At 42.1% G+C, this 19769-nt stretch overlaps 1 protein-coding gene and 1 long non-coding RNA gene across 4 annotated transcripts in view; one reads left to right on the top strand and one right to left on the bottom strand.

The window, feature by feature from the left end:
* Positions 1–565: 565 nt before the first annotated feature.
* Positions 566–19769, bottom strand: part of znf236 (zinc finger protein 236) — a 60801-nt gene continuing 41597 nt past the window's right edge. For 2 of the 3 annotated variants that reach the window (XM_082150604.1, XM_082150606.1), the window contains 6 exons: positions 19238–19360; positions 17974–18158; positions 11221–11406; positions 8900–9029; positions 7761–7958; positions 566–1200 (listed from right to left, as the gene is read on the bottom strand). In XM_082150604.1, the coding sequence (XP_082006730.1) occupies positions 1034–1200; positions 7761–7958; positions 8900–9029; positions 11221–11406; positions 17974–18158; positions 19238–19360 (989 nt within the window). In that variant the 3' untranslated portion in view covers positions 566–1033. Of the gene's footprint in view, positions 1201–6711; positions 7124–7760; positions 7959–8899; positions 9030–11220; positions 11407–17973; positions 18159–19237; positions 19361–19769 lie in introns of those variants that run through there. The other variant, XM_082150605.1, reaches the window with a different exon arrangement.
* Positions 9036–10868, top strand: LOC309484547. The gene is made up of 3 exons (XR_014200910.1): positions 9036–10368; positions 10431–10701; positions 10736–10868. It is a non-coding gene; the product is annotated as an uncharacterized lncRNA (long non-coding RNA).

The following is a 19769-nucleotide window of genomic DNA, read 5'->3' as shown; positions in this document are numbered from 1 at the left end:
TTCATGTTTTTCTACCCTGCTCATACAGACAACTGTTCATTTCTAAAGTGTTGTATGTTCATAGTCACCTTCTTCTCGTAGCATTACTCTATAAGTGCAGAAGAATTAATGATGATCCAGGGCTTGAAAACAGTCTTCACTTCAGATCTCTCACACACACACACACACACACACACACACACACGAGTCTCCCTCTGAAACACGAACAGCTGAAGCAGATTATAAAGCCTTCACTTTTGTGTTAATGTTAAGCCGGCTTCACAACAAAATCAACAACAAATACCGCCGTATGTTAGAATAGTGTGCTAGATATATTGCACTGAACACAAAGGTATTAGTTGTTGGCCGGTTTCTGTGTCAGATAATGCAGGAGATATAGTGATCTTCAGTCACTCAACATGGGAAATTGTGTTCACAACGTTTTTGTGTTTGTATACAGTGTTTTCAGAATGCATTATAGTTTAGTCAAACTAATGCTGTCACACTTAATCCATAAATAAAACCCATAAATTCATAAAAACAGATTAGAACAAAGTTGCAGAAAAACAAAAATTGAAAACTGATAAACATTTGAAAAAAAAACCCTAAATTTATTCTTAAATATTTGTGCATATTACAAAAACGTTTGCCAAGATTGGATCCCATTAAACTGATCATGTGATATATCAGGGATTGTGGGACTTTAGTATCTAGAACGTACTGCTTTAGTTTGACCACGGATGAGGATACAAATCAAGACTTGAAACTAGATCCTTTCAAATACACAATTACAATCTTTACTTTAGTCGTGACACATATGGCTCTAACGTAAAACAATAATTAAAAAAACTGTAAAAAATGAAACTTGCAACCACTTCATTGAGTTCAGTCCTCGAGTCTGAGAGTGTTCAGATGCAGCATGGAGTGTGTACAATCATGGACATTCACATAAACGCATGATTCGTATCACTGTAAGTCCCACTATAATCGGCGCTGCTGATGTCAGGGGAAGCAGAGGCTCATGGGAAGACTGTCGGTCGGGTGAAGCAGAGGCTCATGGGAAGACTGTCGGGATGGGGCACTGCCAGCCCTCTGAAGACTCCTGCACGCTCTCCTCCAGATCCAGAGCCGACTCCGAGTGTTTGCCCTCCTGTGACGCCGCCGGCTGCGAGTCCGACTCAGAGTCGTGTTCCAGCACCACCTCCACCTCCTGTGGTTTCACTGTCAGGGAACGAGACAAGAGTTCACTGTTGTTGATATTATTCACGGTTACATTTCTGAGCATTCACACCCAGTGCAAATCAGCCGGCGTGTGGTCACTAGCTCCGCCCACCAGTGTTTGATTGACAGACAGAACTACAGAAGAAACCTGTCTGATAACAGGATCAGTGTGTCAATGTCAATGTCAAGTTTTTTTCTATAGCACTGTATAAAACAACTCAGAGTTGACCAAAGTGCTTTACAATCCCATAAATAGCACCATTTACACAAGAAACAAACACACAAACAATTAAAAAGCTTTTGTAGTCTCTACACTACATTAAAAGCCAAATAAAAAAGATGAGTTTTTAACTTGGATTTAAAATCAGAGAGTGTCTGAGCAGTTCTAACACACAGTGGCAGACTATTCCACAGTTTGGGGGCAATAACAGAGAAAGCCCGATCCCCTCTCATTTTTAGTCTTGCCCTAGGAACAGTCAACAGCTTGTGTTCTGAAGATCTGAGAGATCTCGATGGCTTATGAATGGACAAAAGACTTGACAAATAAGCAGGCGCCAATCCGTTTAGGGATTTGAAAACCAATAAGAGGATTTTAAAATCAATTCTATAAAGAACAGGAAGCCAATGAAGAGACATTAAAATAGGAGTAATATGATCACGCTTACGTACACCCAACAAAAGTCGCTCGATGGTGTTTTAAGCCCCCAATGGCTCCTTAGAGGCAGCTAACCCTACCCTCAACCTTAAACCTACCCATCCCCTCGCTGCCTGGAAGGCGCCGTTGGGGGCTTAAAACACCAAACACCACAAAAGTCTAGCCGCAGAGTTTTGCACCATTTGAAGTCGGGAGATCGATCTTTGGTTTATTCCCACATAGAGAGAATTACAGTAATCAAGTCGGGTAGAGACTAATGCATGGATTACCTTTTCGCAATCTTTACGGGAGAGTCAGGGCTTTACTTTTGCCACAACTCTTAAATGGTAGAAGCTAGATTTTACAACCGAGTTTATCTGCTTATCAAATTTTAGGAAGCCATCAAATAGAACTCCTACATTTTTAACACACGGTTTTTGAAAACAAGACAGCTGCTCCAAATTAGGATGTTGAGCATCATACCTATCGGAGGGACTAAACACGACAACCTCTGTTTTGGATTCATTTAGATTTTAAAAATTTAGTGACATCTAGCGTTTTATGTCAGTTAGGCAATCAAATAAAGGTTGCAGTGTATTTGAATCCTTCAGTTTCATTGGCAGATAAATTTGAGTGTCGTCTGCAAAGCAGTGGAAAGAAACACCATGTTTCCTAAAGATGATGCCCAACGGGAAGCATGTACAGAGAGAAAAGAATAGGAGCTAAAATAGATCCCTGCGGAACACCAAAATTAAGCGGGGCTGCAGCAGAAGAAAATTCTCCAAGACAAACTGAAAAGCTTCTGTTCGACAGAAACGAATTGAACCATTTTAGAGCATTTCCCTTGATCCCTCCACAATGTTCAAGACGGGACATAAGGATATTATGGTCTATAGTATCGAATGCTGCGCTCAAATCCAATAACACCAAAATAGCATGATCACCTGTGTCCACGGTTAAAAAAATGTCATTTAGAACTTTCAGCAGGGCAGACTCTGTGCTATGATATTTCCTGAAACCTGACTGAAATATTTCCGAGATGTTATTCATGTTCAAATAGCTCTGTATTTGTTGCAGTACTATTTTCTCTATGATTTTCGAAATAAAAGGTAGTTTAGAAATTGGTCTAAAATTTGACAAGTCAGAAGGATCAAGATTTGGTTTCTTGATAAGAGGTTGGACAACGGCATGTTTCAAACCCTCTGGCATAGTCCCTACAATAAGGCACTTATTTATTATGGACCGTAAACTAGGTCCGACAGTATCTAAAACTTGTTTAAAAAGGTGAGTCGGAATCTTGTCCTGCTGCGAGGTAGTAGGCTTTAGCTGGTGAACCACTTCTTGAAGAGTTTCAAAGGAAATGGGTTCAAACTGGGCTAAAACACTAGAACAAGTGGCTGGGTCCGACGGATCTAGCAGTGGTGGTTGAATATGAGATCTAATATTTGCAATCTTGTCTACAAAAAAAGTGTAGAAAATTATTACAAAGTGTTTGTGACGGTATTAGAAGAACATCTGAAGAGGGATTTATAACAGAGTTAATTGTATGAAATAGAATTTTTGGTCTATGACAGTTTTTTGTAATGACCTCTGAAAAATATTTAGTCCTGGCGGCTTTTACTGCTTTTTGAAAAATAGACAGTGAATCTCTCAAAATTTCATAAGACACCTGTAGCTTGTCTTTTTTCCACCGCACTTCTACAGCTCTGTCTTAGTGCACGTATACTATCATTTAACCAAGGCTCTGATTTTGGTTTAACCGTTTTCTGTTTTAAGGGAGCAATGTCGTGTAAAGTATTTATACAGGTAGAGTTGAAAAGAATAAGATGTTCCTCAGCACTCAGTTCCTCTAAGGGACCTTCTAAATTACGTGACTTAGATGCCACTTCAAATGCTGCAGAAAAAAACGTCCCGGTATCAGCACTAATTTTCCGAGACCATTTTGTAGAGGTCTGCTGGTTTACAGATGGACAATGGAGAGTAGTTGTAAATAATAAAGGTTTGTGATCTGTAAAGCTGGCATCACAAATATCAATATCCTGAATGGGTAAGCCATAAGACAACACTAGATCCAATGTATGACCAAGGGTGTGTGTGGGTCCTTTCACTAGCTGTTCAAACCCAAAAGAATCAACAAGAGTTGAAAAGTCTTTAGCCAGAGAGTTTGATGGGCAACATACGTGTATATTAAAATCTCCTAGAATTAAAATTCTATCATAGTTTTGGATAATATCTCCCAGAAAGGCTGCGAAATCATCCAGGAAGTCTTTGTTTGATTTTGGAGGTCGGTACACCACCGCTATCATCACAGGCTTAGACAAGTCTATTTTTAGAACTTGGAGCTCAAAACTGAGATAGGAATCCCTTGTTTCAACACAGCATCTAAATTGTTCCTTTACAATTGATGCTAGGCCTCCCCCCGTCCCGTAGACCGAGGGGTGTTAAAAAACATATAGTCAGGAGGTACAAGTTCAGAAAAGGGACTTTGATCCCCTGGATTTAACCATGTCTCCGTAATGAAAAGAAACGCCAGGCTGTGCGATGTAATAAAGTCATTTAGAATAAATGTCTTGTTTACCATAGACCTCGCGTTGATCAGCACCATCCTTAACGGCAGCGAGTCATCTCCATGGTGAGTTTCCCAGCGCAAGAATTTCAGATTTTGATGATTTACTCCACCTCGACGAGCAAGCAGCGGTCGTTGACAGAAGCTATTTGCAGAGTGTGTTGGGATCACAGACCGAATCCACTCATGCCGTAGTTCCAGGGAGCGCCGGGATATAGAACACTCAAAGTTTCGTTCAAATGCCCGCACATCCAGCCGAACCTGGGTCGCAGACCAAACAGCCAAGCGGGACTTTAGAGCAGCTAAAATACCCCCGCGCTTTCCTCGTCTTCTACGGCGTTTTCGTCGTTGTATAGCACTGGGCTGTCGAAGTAGAAAAGCCGGAACAGACGACAGCACGGGAGGGAGATACGAGCGTGAATTGTTCCAGTCGGGGCTAGACAGCTCTTTGAAGATTTCTTGAATGTTTAGAAGGGTTTGGCGATTGTATGTCAGCAAAGTTGAGATGTTTGGAATTAAAAGCAGTAGTAAAAGCAACACAGCACACATACTAGGACACGGAAACAGACGGCCTGCCACACACACCGGCACCATCTTGAAAACAGGATCAGTGTGTGGAGAGAGAGACGAGTGACGTAAGCTTTAGACACGAGTGTGAATCCAGACTCATTCTTCTCCCTTTTCCCATCGATCATCCGCTCAGAGAGAACTTTACTTTAGTTAAAAAATGAAGAAAAGATTCAGGAAGTAAAACCGAATGTTTGTCGGGTGTTTAATAGGGGAAATAAAGTGTTTCCCAGTAAAGCAGCATCCATTTTTGATTTTAATAAATATAATCATATCATAAATATCAATAGTATCAAAAGGTGACAATTATTTTCAGTGTGCAAACAGCATTTGCCTTATTGGTTTTGTCTATAATTTTAACTGCCAATGTTTTAAGAAGAAACATCTGTAATATTAGTGTCTGTGCGGTGATGTCCCTCAGCAGCAACACCTGCAATCACATCTAACGGTGTATTCACACTCATACGGTAGGTTCCCTGAAGAGGGCACTCGCGCTGTTTCGACTGACGCTGAGGGAACGCGTCGCGTAATGACATCTTGAAGCACATGTGAAATCAGTCCAGTGGTGTGGCGGATCGTCAGAGGCGGGTGACGTCACGAACCAGGACACATGAGGCCTGCCCAAAACAGAGCCGCGCTAGCTTCTGCATCTTAGCAAGCGCTCTGTGTGAAACTATCTCTGTCTGACTGTTGTTGTTCTGTCTTTCTATATAAAGTTATGGCAAGCAAGCAGCAGTTCAGAGTGTGTGTGCACCCCTGCCCGTGTTATTTAACGGGTGGACACACACAACCTTTGTGTTGCTTGTTTGGGTGAGGAGCTGGAGGGCGCTGGCTGTGGACACTGTGATGTGCTTTCAGTGCCAACGCTCTGATCACGCCTGGCGTTCTGTCGCGAGGACGCTCAGCTCGCGCTCCCCAGGGTCATGGGATCCCCAGGGTCAGGGGTCAGGATCACACTCCCTAGGTTCATGGGATCCCCAGGGTCAGGGGTCAGGATCACACTCCTAGGGTCATGGGATCCCCAGGGTCAGGGGTCAGGCTCGCGCTCCACAGAGTCATGGGATCCCCAGGGTCAGGCTCACGCTCCCCAGGGTCAGGGGATCCCCAGGGTCAGGGGTCAGGCTCGCGCTCCCCAGGGTCAGGGGATCCCCAGGGTCAGGGGTCAGGCTCACGCTCACGCTCCCCAGGGTCAGGGGTCAGGATCACACTCCCCAGGGTCAGGGGTCAGGATCACACTACCCAGGGTCAGGGGTCAGGATCACACTCCCCAGGGTCACTACTAGGAGTCTGGCGGCCTCAAGGCCCTTATGTCAGGAGTTGCTTATGTCAGGAGTTGCTCTCCGAGATGTCTGTCATGCGGCGGGGTGGACCTCACCACACACATCTGTAAGGTTCTACTCTTTGAACTTGGACTCTACACCAGTTTCACACTGGATAAATTAATATTAGCAGTAGTGACACGTAACCTGGCCAGTATCTTCATTCACCAACTTGCAACACAGACCGCCTTGCTAATACACACATGTGGGAGATGCGGAAGGGATAAAAATAACTCTTGGACTTGGACTTGAATAAGCCATTAATGGCATGTTTGAGTCATGCTCTTACCGAACTATTTTATTTCCTCTTTCCATATTGTGAATAATAAATGTGTATCATTTTAATTTGCTTGTTACACAGTGGAGCCTAACTTATTGCAATAAGTTTTGCGTTCTCGTACTTTAATTTTGAAGGCAAAATCACTATTATTATCATATTATTGCTGGCGGGCCAGTTTTGGCCGACCCCTGGTATAGACGACTGTGACCTCGGTTCCCTGAAGAGGGAACGAGACGCTGCGTCACCTTGCCATATCTCCCACGTGCCTGTCAGCGGCTTACTTCAGACTTTACGAAGCTAGCGCTGCTCTGTTTTGGGCAGGCCTCATAGTGTCCTGGTTCGTGACGTCACCGGCCTCTGACGTTCTGCCACACCACTGGACTGATTTCACATGTGCTTCAAGATGTCATTACGCAAAGCGTTCCCTCAGCGTCAGTCGATGCAGCGCGAGTGCCCTCTTCAGGGAGCCGAGGTTACATCAGTTGATCTGAGTAAAGCATGACTTCCTGGATCATTGGGCAGTAAATCTGAGGTGACTAGTCCACATTGTCTATAGCCTATAAGAGAAAGACCCAAGAATACAGTAATGATGACTAAAGGCTGAAGAACTGAACTCAGAACACAGCCGTAATGAAGTGTGTGGCTCATTTGATGGCTGTGTAATAATCTCCTTTCTCCAAAGCAAAATTCCAGGGACTTTACCACATTTATTCATTTTTAGGCAGACACAGAAGCAAAAACTTCAGAAGTTTAACCCTGTTTCATGTGTCTGTCTCTGACATGCGGCAGAAAGAGCCTGAAGTCAGCATTTCCCCCCCGTCTACCCAATTTGAAAAGTATATTTCAACATGCTTTATCATTTTGACAAATTGAAAAATAAGGGTCAATTGAGTTACTCTTCTCATTCACCGATCTATATGTGCACAAACTACCAGTCTCTCATGATCTGAAAGGGACAGTTCACCCAAAAATGGAAATTGTCATGATTTACTGTTGTCATGATGGATACTGTTAAATGTTTGATTACCAACATTCTTCTAGATATCTAGATACAGGTTTGTAACAGCATGAGTGTGAGTAAATGATGAGAGATTCCTCATCTTTGGGTGAACTGTCTCTTTAAGAACCCTGAGCACAGGCTGATGACCTGATGACCTGATGAGCTGATGACCTAATGACCTGCTCCACACGTACCGGTGAGTTTGCTGCAGGACGGCAGATAGCCGTGAGATCTCTTCATGTGCAGCTTCATGTTGCTCTTCTGGGTGAAGCTGATGGTGCACACCTCACACCTGTAGGGCTTCTCTCCCGTGTGTTTGACCCGGTGCACCTGCAGAGCACTCTTCTGGTTGAAGGCTTTATCACACAGAGGACACTTGAAGGGCCGCTCACCTGAAACCAAGAACACGTGCCAGTGAACCTTCACAAACACCTGACTGTACTCAATATCTTACACAATTATTATTCAGAAAAAAAATACAATAAATTGCACTAAAGGAATTTTAAAGGGCAGGCCTTAAAGTAGCCAATGATGTGCTGTTTTTAAGTCACATGACATCTGAATGTCCCTCCAGAACTCTCCATCTCCCTCACATTAAAGATACCAGTTGAAGTGCTCCAGATTTTTTTTTGCAGCATCTTTGATAAGTAAATTATATATTTTTACTCACAAATCAACTGTGTCTAACATAGTTTTACTGTAAATTAATAAAATATCAATGTTTCCATATGGCAGCGCTGCACCACAGTGGAATTGCAGTAATGTATTTCCCCATTAGGATTTATTTAAGGGTAGTGGCATCAACAATATGATTGCAGTTATTTATTTACGGTATTTGAAGTGATTATTGTAGTATAGTTGCATTTATGCATAAATAACAAATTGATTTCTTCTTTTCAGAAAATGAACACAGCAATATTTTACAGAGAGGGCCATAGAGCAGAGTTAGCTCTTCCATGTGATGAGGGTGAGCATGAGTTAGCCAAACGATAGGGATTAAATGATAGGGATCTATTTATGTGTGGTTTGCATGAGTTCCAAGTATATAAATCTATCAATTTCTAAAGGAAATGTGCAATTAAGTAGAAAAGAAAATCACAATTTTATATAAAAACTATAATTTCCCCAACAATTCCCTTTTTTCAAAAAATCTTTTTGCATTTGTATGATTGAAGCTATTTCATGTAATAAAAACTGATTTGAAAACATATTTCATGGTTAGAACATAATGCATGGCATAGAGGGTTAATTCATCCATTTGAGACTGTGATCACATGACGGTCCTGCAGGAGAAGGACAGGACGGCAGTAACAGAGAGAGAGCAGACCGTTACCTGTGTGTGTGCGGTTGTGTCTCTCTAACTGACTGGGTTTGGCGAAGGCTTTGTCACAGTTTGCGCATTTGAAGACTTTGGGTTTCTGAGCGCTGACTTTGGGTCCCTTCTTATGGACATACTCGTGCTCCTGAAAGAGACATTCAACAGTTCATTACAGTAACAAAGACCCAGAGGATCAGAATGACACTCATAATCACATCTATAGCAGATTTAAAATGATCTGTGACATGCTGTCGATTAACAGAGAACAAAATTTTGACTCAGTTTGTAAACAAAACAAATGGGAAACAGTAATGTAAAGTACTTATAAAGGGAATATGACATGAATTAAGGATTTGGAGGAACATTTGGTCATGGAGTGTCAATATGTGCTGTAAAATAAGAGATTTTAATACAGTACATTTTTAAGTGTGAACATTAATATTTTAACATGGGAAAAAGTTTGTTTAGCAGCCATTATTTGTTTATTCACACACTGTGCTGCTATGATTTCTATATAACTGGGTAGAATTAAATATAATTTATATATAAAACATGTTTTTTGACTGTTGAATTTGAAAAAGCAATATCTGTGAATTGTTGATTTCTGTTTGTTGGTTTATGCCACTTTTCTGCATATGAAGGAATGTGTTGTGTATTGGGGCAGATTGCTGCCATCTGCTGAGAGAAAGAAAAATAACATGACTTGAAAATCATGTGACCATAATAGCCAGGAGATGCCTACAGTGTAAAGTTATGCATCTGGATATACACTATGTGGACAAAAGCATTGGGACACTCCTCTTAATTACTGAATTCAGGTGTGTAGATCAAGCCTTTACTCTTGCAGTCTGCATTTACAAACATTAGTGACATAAATGTGTGGTTCTTCTGGAGCTCAGTGAACTCCAGTGTGGTCAGTGATAGGAGGGCACCTTTGCAGTAAGTCAGTTCATGACATTAGATCCCTGCTAGATTTTCCTCAGTCAAGTGGCATTATTGGAAAGTGGAAGCGTTTAAAAACAGCAGCAACTCAGACATGAAGCAGAAGATCATGTAAAGCCACAGAGTGAACTTCCACCGGCATCCATCACCGCTGAGATGAGCTGGAACAGAGATCGTGAACCAGACACACGGGAATCTAGTGGAAAACCTTCCCAGGAGAGTGGAAGCTACTATAGCTGAGTGAATACTGTGTTTTGATAAAAAAAAAATCCAAAGATTGTGAAAATTTTTTAATGGAGAATTTGTTACAGGCTCAGGACAGACAGACCCGGTTGTACAACAGGGGAACAAAACTGAGAGAATTTATACACCGGGAGATAAAGTCCTTGTATTGCTCCTTACGTCGAGTTCCAAATTACTAGCAAAGTGGCAAGAACGGATAGGAGCTTACCTAGATAACATTATTGAGATACCTGGAGGTGTGTGTGGAGCAGGTGTGTGTGTGTGGAGGATACCTTGAGGTGTGTGTGGAGCAGGTGTGTGTGTGTGATACCTTGAGGTGTGTGTGGAGCAGGTGTGTGTGGTGTGTGTGGAGCACTGTAAGAGTGTGTATGAGGTGTGTGTGGAGCACTGTTAGAGTGTGTATGAGGTGTGTATGGAGCACTGTATGTGTGTGTGTGTGTGTGTGTGTGTGTGTGTGTGTGTGTGTGGTGTATGTGTGTGAGTGTGAGTGTGTGTGTGATACCTTGAGGTGTGTGTGGAGCAGGTGTGTGTGTGTGATAAGTTGAGGTGTGTGTGGAGCACTGTAAGAGTGTGTAAGAGTGTGTATGAGGTGTGTGTGGAGCACTGTAAGAGTGTGTGTGTGATACCTTGAGGTGTGTGTGGAGCAGGAGTATGTGATACCTTGAGGTGTGTGTGGAGCACTGTAAGAGTGTGTGTGTGATACCTTGAGGTGTGTGTGGAGCAGGAGTATGTGATACCTTGAGGTGTGTGTGGAGCAGGTGTGTGTGGGCAATACCTTGAGGTGTGTGTGGAGCAGGTGTGTGTGTGATACCTTGAGGTGTGTGTGGAGCAGGAGTATGTGATACCTTGAGGTGTGTGTGGAGCAGGTGTGTGTGGGCAATACCTTGAGGTGTGTGTGGAGCAGGTGTGTGTGTGATACCTTGAGGTGTGTGTGGAGCAGGAGTATGTGATACCTTGAGGTGTGTGTGGAGCAGGTGTGTGTGGGCAATACCTTGAGGTGTGTGTGGAGCAGGTGTGTGTGTGATACCTTGAGGTGTGTGTGGAGCAGGTGTGTGTGTGATACCTTGAGGTGTGTGTGGAGCAGGTGTGTTTGTGTGATACCTTGAGGTGTGTGTGGAGCAGGTGTGTGTGTGTGTGTGTGTGTGTGATACCTTGAGGTGTGTGGCCCGTTTGAAGGCTTTGCTGCAGACTCGACACACGTGGCAGCGCTCCTTCCCGTGCTCCTGTCTGCAGTGTCTCCTGAGAGCGTTGGCCGTCAGCAGAGTCTGACTGCAGTAGAAACACTGGTGCTTCTGCTTCGGTTCGGCCTCCTTCTCCTCCGGCTGTGGATCCAGCATCTGTGTCACAAATCACACACATCCACATCAGACCCAGTGTGTGTGCACAAATCACACACATCCACATCAGACCCAGTGCAGCACTGAAACCAGGTCTCAATACACGAGTAAGGAAATTAACTCACCGAAGAACTTGAGACGCCATAGACGGCACATTCAGTGTGTAAAATCTGGCGAAGGTGTTCAGAGAAGACCAACCAGCAGCAAAGCATATATCCTGAACACACAGGCCCACGGAGAGGCAACAGCCCTCGTCGAATGAGCTCTGATGTTACGAGGACAATCCTTCCCCTGGCACGCATAAGCCAGCGAGACAGCGTCCACAATCCACTGAGAAAGTCTCTGTTTTGAGACAGTTCATGTCTTTACCTTAGTACATCCACCAAAGCACACGAAAAGCTGGTCCAACTGAAGGAAAGCGGCCGCGCAATTCACATGCATCCGCAAAGCCCTGAAGGGCAAACAGCACTCTGAGCATCAGCGTCACGCGAGGATGACGGCTCAGCAGATAACACGGGCAGAGAAACGACCTGTGCTTTAGAGAGGGTGTAGACAGAGACTGAGGCACGTAGCCCCGTCTCGGCCGGGAGTAACACTGCAGTCTCCGGGGCCGAAACAGATAATATCACCGTCCATGAGAACATGTGTAAGTCCCCAATGCGCTTAGCTGAAGGTAAGGGCAAGGAGCAGAGCCGTTTTCAACGAGAGCTCCTTAACAGCAATCGAAACCAAGGGCTCGAACTGTGGTAGAGAGAGCCCTCAAAACTTGAACTAGAACCCACGGCGGCACTGAAGTCGGTCGTGAAGGACATAATCTCCTCGCTCCCCTGAGAAATCTGGCCACCAGAGCATGCCTTCCGATCAATAGCCCCTAGCCGGGGAACGAAACGAAGCAATAGCAGCCACGTACCCCTTCAGCGTGGGTGCAAACTCACATTATTTTCCAGTCTGTGCTGCAGGAAGCGCTTAACATCCGACACTGGGGATCACTGGGTCGACATCAGTATCCTGGCACCATTAAGCAATCATTTCAATTCAGTATCACTTCAGCTTGAGGCTGCGGGAACAGAATCAATCCCGCCGCGCAGAGGTGAAGATCAGGCTGAAGATACCGGGCTAGGGCTACACCAATCACAGAGTAGAACAACAGCCAATAGCGTTGTTCCTCTAGGAGTGCTCACAGCTGATAGGCAGGGCAAGACCAATGAGCTGCTCAGCTCAAGTACACCGGAATGTGCATATCAGCTAGAATATCAGGCTGCACTGAATAATACAGGGCAGCACAACAGCAGTGATCACACATCAGTGTGCACATAAGCACAGCATCAACAGCCGAAGCGGAAACAACTGTGAACAACTGTGCAAACACGTAGTCAAGACTCAAGACTAGGAGATAAGTGAGGTTAATTACTCACCAAAAGCACTTGAGACGCCAGGGATGGCACATTCGGCTTGTAAAACCTGGCGAATGTGTTCTGTAAAGATCAGCTGGTTGCAAAACAAACATGCAAAACATACTAAGACGCACTTACCTGGCCCATGAAGAGGCGATAGACCTCGACGAATAAGCTCACAACATGTTAAGGGGGGTCTTTCCTCTTGAACGCGTGCTTGTGAAGTGCTCGGTTGGGGGTCTCGGGTCCAGTATCAGACGGAGTCCTCCATCCCGAAAAAGCGGCTTTAAAACCGCTCTCCTGACACGCTCTATCGCTTCTTTTGTGAGCAGGCTGTGAACTTCCTGTCTCAGAACGGGGCATTTTAGGGCAAAGTCAGTGATGTACCCACGCCTGAAGCGGGGTGGTCTGCGTCGGAACTGAAGGGAATATCTGTGTTGAATTATTTCTATCCCCGGAGGAAAGGACGGGCACAGGTGCGCTGCGACGGTCTCCTCAAAGGAGGGCATGCACACAGAGTCGTGGGCTTCCGCCCCGTACACATGGGAGAAGATGGCCTGTGTGGCAGCGTGAACGCGCGCCAGCACCTCAATCTTTTGGGGGACTTTTGTGTGACTGGGGACTTTTATCGTTTAAAAAATTGCTTTGGACATCGTGGAAGAACGGAGTCCTCCTCCTCGAAGCAGCCTAGCGGCGGCCTGACTGGATGAGCCTAGGATTCCAACTTTCTCTTGTTCTTGTAGGCTCGTCCGGAGCATTCCATGTCGAGTCCAGCGCGTCTACGAAAAAGGACCGGTGGAACGTGTCGACGGCAAAGGACGTCGGCTCCAGGCCTCGTCGTCACCGCCGCTTCTGGGTGGGGGAGGGTGGGCCTCGACCCCGTAAAAGCATGAGCAAAAACCCTCCTGGTTCTCAAGTGCGCACCGAGAGGTCGACGAGAACTCGTAGGTGTCGGGCGGGACGATGGGGTATCCATCGGATGCGAGGAAGAAAAGGTAACTAGTCCTCAGGTGGAACTTCAACGATGACAGCGTGAATAAAGAGATTCGGACGTAATTGTTGCGCCAATGCATTTTATACTGCTCGCAAGCCTGTCAGTATTTGCATACTTTGCGACAATTGGCCAGCTGTTCCAAGCCGTCGTTGGCCTATAAGATTTCAACAAAAGTGGAGAAGGGAGGAGTTCCCGCAGCGCCATAGCTGACGCAATGTTGAAGTTACCGCTCTCGAAAGGAAACCTCTTCTAGAAGAGCATAGTAGGTCCTCTTTAATAAAACGATTATGGAGCTTATAATATGACAAAATGATTTGAATTTGAATTGCGTAAATTTGAATTATTTGCAAGTGTAATCTAACAAAATTGAATTTTAGGTGGTAGTTTAAATAGTTCTGAATTTGATTTTTTTTAAACGAATATTGAACGTTTGAAATTTAACAAATTGAAATGTTTTTATGGCTGAATTGTATAGACATGTATTTTCAAACAGCTAGTTTTTTTGTTCTGAATTCGTATAGTGCAAATATTCAGTTTAAAAAAATACAGATTCAAATTTTCAAGATGAAGAAATTCGGAACTTCAAATTCAGTTTTCTAAAATTCAAGTTCAAAAATTCAGATCTTACAGAAAGTAGGTCACAGGTCATCCACAGGGAAGAGTAAAGGATCTCAGATAAGTCGAACAGAGCATTTTGGCTGCACTGCAGTAGTTTTCTGCCGCAAACGCGGTGGTGGTTCAAGAGAATCCGTGTATCTTTCGTTCAGTCGTTTTTTAATTTAATATTAAGAGTAGAAAAATGAGAAAACAGCTTGAGTATTAGATTTCTTCTAATATTCTAGTAATAATAGTCCGCTGCAGCAGTTGCACAGAGCTTACAAAACGCGTGTATTGCAACTATAGGCTACATTTAATTTTCTCATCAAACAACTAGACTAACGAATGGCTCGGCACAACAGAAGAGCTTAGACAGGGCTTTCTCTCTGTGTAGACCAGCAGTTGGTCTGAATTTGCTATAACCTATAGCCTATTTTCTCGACTGTATAGGCTAAGTCACGCTTTATCATGAAACACGCTGTGATTAATTCCAAAGTGACTCAGGCATATATAATGCATTTAACGTTAAATAATCTAAATGTTGACTTTCAAAAGTAGGCGCGCCAAGAAGGCTATTCTCTGTATTTTGGTTCATTTTTGGTGAGCGCCAGAAAGATCTAAAGAGACCGAGACGCGCTAAAGCAGCGCATCATGTTGTTTTATTTATTTTTCAATGGCATGATATTTTGTAGTCATTTTGAATGTACACAAATAAAAATATACATTTTACTGTTTCGGATGATGTCATATTATCTGTATGACTAAATAACAGAGTATTAAGTTATTTCCCAGCAGTGGAACAAATCCAAGTGATGGCGCTCGTGCATCGCGCTCTCACACAACATAGTAGGATATCAGTTCTGGCGTTGCTTCATATCGCAGACTGTTCATTATCAAAATGAAACACAGTCAACCAAACATATAAAAAGTTATTCTGCATAATTTAATTGGTCTGTTGTACAATATGAAGGGCAAGCTGTGCCACACACAGTCCTACTTGTTATTCCAAACATTTCCCTTGCTGTAAAGACGCTGATTTAGCCTAAACGTGTATTTTGGGACTCGACTGAAGTATGACGCCTTTTTATTTGTATTATAATATAATATATTAAAATACATAATCTTCTGAGTTTTATGATGTAGGCCTTGTGTGTTTTATTAAAATGTATTATAATTTACATCTCAAAAGGATGCGCTTTGTGCATTCTCTGACATTATATTTATTTAGGCTATTTAATTAATATTGAGTATCAATTGATGTTAAACAAAACGGTGTGTTATTTTCTCTGGCAACTAAACTTCCAAAAAAAAAAAAAAAAAAACTTCCAAAGCAAAGCCATTGTGCGTTCTCTCCTCGCTCCGCAGCTTTTCCACACAGATTTTGAGAACTGGCCAGCTAAAAAAAATAGGCCAAAGAAGTAGACTAACGGCTAGTGTCCGGGAAATGCGAGGTACGTTCATATATATAAATAAACATAACTGATTTTGTCTACACCTAAATACATTTCCTAATAATAACAGTGATTAAGCCCAAATGTGGGTGGGGGTAATGAACACAATATGTTTTTTTTGTTTGTTTGTTTTTTTGCCCAAATGGTCTCCACTCTATGCATTTTGTAATAATACAGCAACATTTTTTAACTGACCGTATTTGCCAGAAAATAAGTCGCATGCACATGAGTGCAAGTCACACCGGATCATGTTGAGAGAGAAAGGCGTCATAATTATTATTATTATTTTTTTATATTAGCCTATTCAGCAATAGTGTAAAAGACCTGTAAATAAAATACAACATTTACATGATAAACACTATTAACATGTAGGCTATGTGTTGCCTATTTTACTTTCCCTTATGACAAATGAATGCAGAAAACAACAAGAATGAAAAATAAGTATGTAGGCTAGGCTATAATAAAATAATATATAGGCTACAGACTATAAAAATAGCCTATATTGTGCCCTTTATAAACGCCAAGCCTAAACAAATTTATTTAAATCGAAACGGTCGCGCATCTCTCATTCAGTCAAAAGTTTTCATTGCAATGTAACATGTGGATGCTAACTATTAATATAAAGAAGGCTTCATACTTCAGTCGAGTCCCAAAATACACGTAGGCCTATAGGCTAAATCAGCGTCTTCACAGCAAGGGAAATGTTTGGAATAACAAGTAGGACTGTGTGCGGCACAGCTTGCCCTTTATATTGTACAACAGACCAATTAAATTATGCAGAATAACTTTTTATATGTTTGGTTGACTGTGTTTCATTTTGATAATGAGCAGTCTGCGATATGAAGCAACGCCAGAACTGATATCCTACTATGTTGTGTGAGAGCGCGATGCGCGAGCGCCATCACTTGGATTTGTTCCACTGCTGGGAAATAACTTAATACTCTGTTATTTAGTCATACAGATAATATGACATCATCCGAAACAGTAAAATGTATATTTTTATTTGTGTACATTCAAAATGACTACAAAATATCATGCCATTGAAAAATAAATAAAACAACATGATGCGCTGCTTTAGCGCGTCTCGGTCTCTTTAGATCTTTCTGGCGCTCACCAAAAATGAACCAAAATACAGAGAATAGCCTTCTTGGCGCGCCTACTTTTGAAAGTCAACATTTAGATTATTTAACGTTAAATGCATTATATATGCCTGAGTCACTTTGGAATTAATCACAGCGTGTTTCATGATAAAGCGTGACTTAGCCTATACAGTCGAGAAAATAGGCTATAGGTTATAGCAAATTCAGACCAACTGCTGGTCTACACAGAGAGAAAGCCCTGTCTAAGCTCTTCTGTTGTGCCGAGCCATTCGTTAGTCTAGTTGTTTGATGAGAAAATTAAATGTAGCCTATAGTTGCAATACACGCGTTTTGTAAGCTCTGTGCAACTGCTGCAGCGGACTATTATTACTAGAATATTAGAAGAAATCTAATACTCAAGCTGTTTTCTCATTTTTCTACTCTTAATATTAAATAAAAAAACGACTGAACGAAAGATACACGGATTCTCTTGAACCACCACCGCGTTTGCGGCAGAAAACTACTGCAGTGCAGCCAAAATGCTCTGTTCGACTTATCTGAGATCCTTTACTCTTCCCTGTGGATGACCTGTGACCTACTTTCTGTAAGATCTGAATTTTTGAACTTGAATTTTTGAACTTGAATTTTAGAAAACTGAATTTGAAGTTCCGAATTTCTTCATCTTGAAAATTTGAATCTGTATTTTTTTAAACTGAATATTTGCACTATACGAATTCAGAACAAAAAAACTAGCTGTTTGAAAATACATGTCTATACAATTCAGCCATAAAAACATTTCAATTTGTTAAATTTCAAACGTTCAATGTTCGTTTAAAAAAAATCAAATTCAGAACTATTTAAACTACCACCTAAAATTCAATTTTGTTAGATTACACTTGCAAATAATTCAAATTTACACAATTCAAATTCAAATCATTTTGTCATATTATAAGCTCCATAAAACGATCATGTTGTCATAAATCACAAATCTTCTATTTATCTATTAGCATTAAATTCGAAGAGACTGTGTATCAGCTGACAGCATTATTCACCTGTGTGCTGAGGTTGAGCGAGACCGTATCCAGGATCTGTGTGTCGGACAGAGTCAGAGTCACGCTGCCGTCGCTGGCCACGCCCCCTGATGACATCAGAGTCACGCTGCCGTCGCTGGCCACGCCCCCAGATGACATCACCAGGCTCTGCGAGGACAGGGAGGTGCTGGGAGCCAGAGCACTGACTGATGGGAGAATACACACACTTACTGAGTAAACATACGTCTATCGCAACTCCATCGCCCCGTGCTTCTGTGACCCTCACGCTAATCACATACAACAGGGCTGTCAAACTCACTCTCTGCCGGACTGAGAAGAAAAGTGCTGATTGGCTGAGACGATTCGTTCATACGCTATCAGTCAAAAGTTTTAAATCTGTAAGATTTTTAACGTTTTAAAAGAAGTCTCTCCTGCTCACCAAGGCTGTATTTATTAAAAATACAAAAAGCAGTAATATTGTGAAATACTATTACAATTTAAAATATCTGTTTTCTATTTGAATATATAGTAGTGTCATTTATTCCTGTGATCAAAGCTGAATTTTCAGAAAGTAGAAATAGAATTTATCTGAAATACAAGCTTTTGTCACATTAAACGCTACCGTTCAAAAGTTTGGGGTCTGTAAGAATTTTTATTTAATTTTTTGAGGGAAAGAAATAAAATAAATATATACTTTTATTCATCAAGGATGAATTGAATTGATCAAAAGATACAGTAAAGACACTTATAATGTTACAAAAGATTCTATTTCAAATAAATGCTGTTCTTTTGAACTTTCTATTCATCAAAGAATCCTGATTTTTTTTTTTTTACACAACTCTTTCAACACTGAAAATAATAATAATGAATGTTTCTTGATCATCAAATCATCATATCAGAGTGATTTCTGAAGGATCATGTGACACTGAAGACTGGAGTAATGATGCTGAAAATTCAGCTTTGATCACAGGAATAAATGACACTTTACTATATATTCACATAGAAAACAGATGATTTAAATTGTCATAATATTTCACAATATTACTGTTTTTTTGTTGTATTTTTAATCAAATAAGTGCAGCCTTGGTGAGCTGAGGAGACTTTTAAAAACATAAAAAATCTTACCGATCCAAAATGCTTTATTATGGATGCTTATGAATGCTTTATCAAAGTGCAGTCTCAGCACTGTCCAACCAGTCAGCACTTTTCTTCTCAGTCCGAGCAGAGAGTGAGCTGGCCAGGCCTGTTGTGCGTGATTAACTGTACGTCAGTGTGTGTCTCTCACCGGAGAGGGCCGAGGGAGGAGGACTCTGAGGAAGGAGCTGATCACTGCTGATCTGAGCCAGTCTGAGCCCAGGGCTGATGCTCGCGGTCGAGGAGGGACAGTGATGGGGCAACAGATCCTGACCTTTACACACACACACACACACACACACACGCACACAGATCAGCACAGCTATTCCTAAACACAAGAGAAACTCATGATGAGAGTCAAATGTGTGTCAGATCTGGTGTTGTTTTGTCTGTGCAGCTCCTCAGAAGGATTCTAACACTTGAGTTTGATCTCATTTCATGAATATTAGAGGTGTAACAATATATTGTGTCACAATATATCGCAATACAAAAAAAAAATGCATCAATATATATTGTGGATAGTTCTCCCAAAATAAAATTACTGTGTGAGAAAAAAAGCGAGACGCGTGAGAGTGGGAATACAAACTCATTCTTCCCCATTTTCCCATCGATTATCGGCTCAGAGAGAAGAATACTCTAATCAAACTAAGAAAATATTTGAGAAGTGGAAATAAAGTGCCTGA

This window comes from Leuciscus leuciscus (assembly GCF_965113295.1).
Source record: "Leuciscus leuciscus genome assembly, chromosome: 20".
NCBI classification, from domain to species: Eukaryota; Metazoa; Chordata; class Actinopteri; order Cypriniformes; family Leuciscidae; genus Leuciscus; species Leuciscus leuciscus.
The sequence above is the reverse complement of the archived record's forward strand: the minus strand, read 5'-3'. Positions and strand labels throughout refer to the sequence as shown.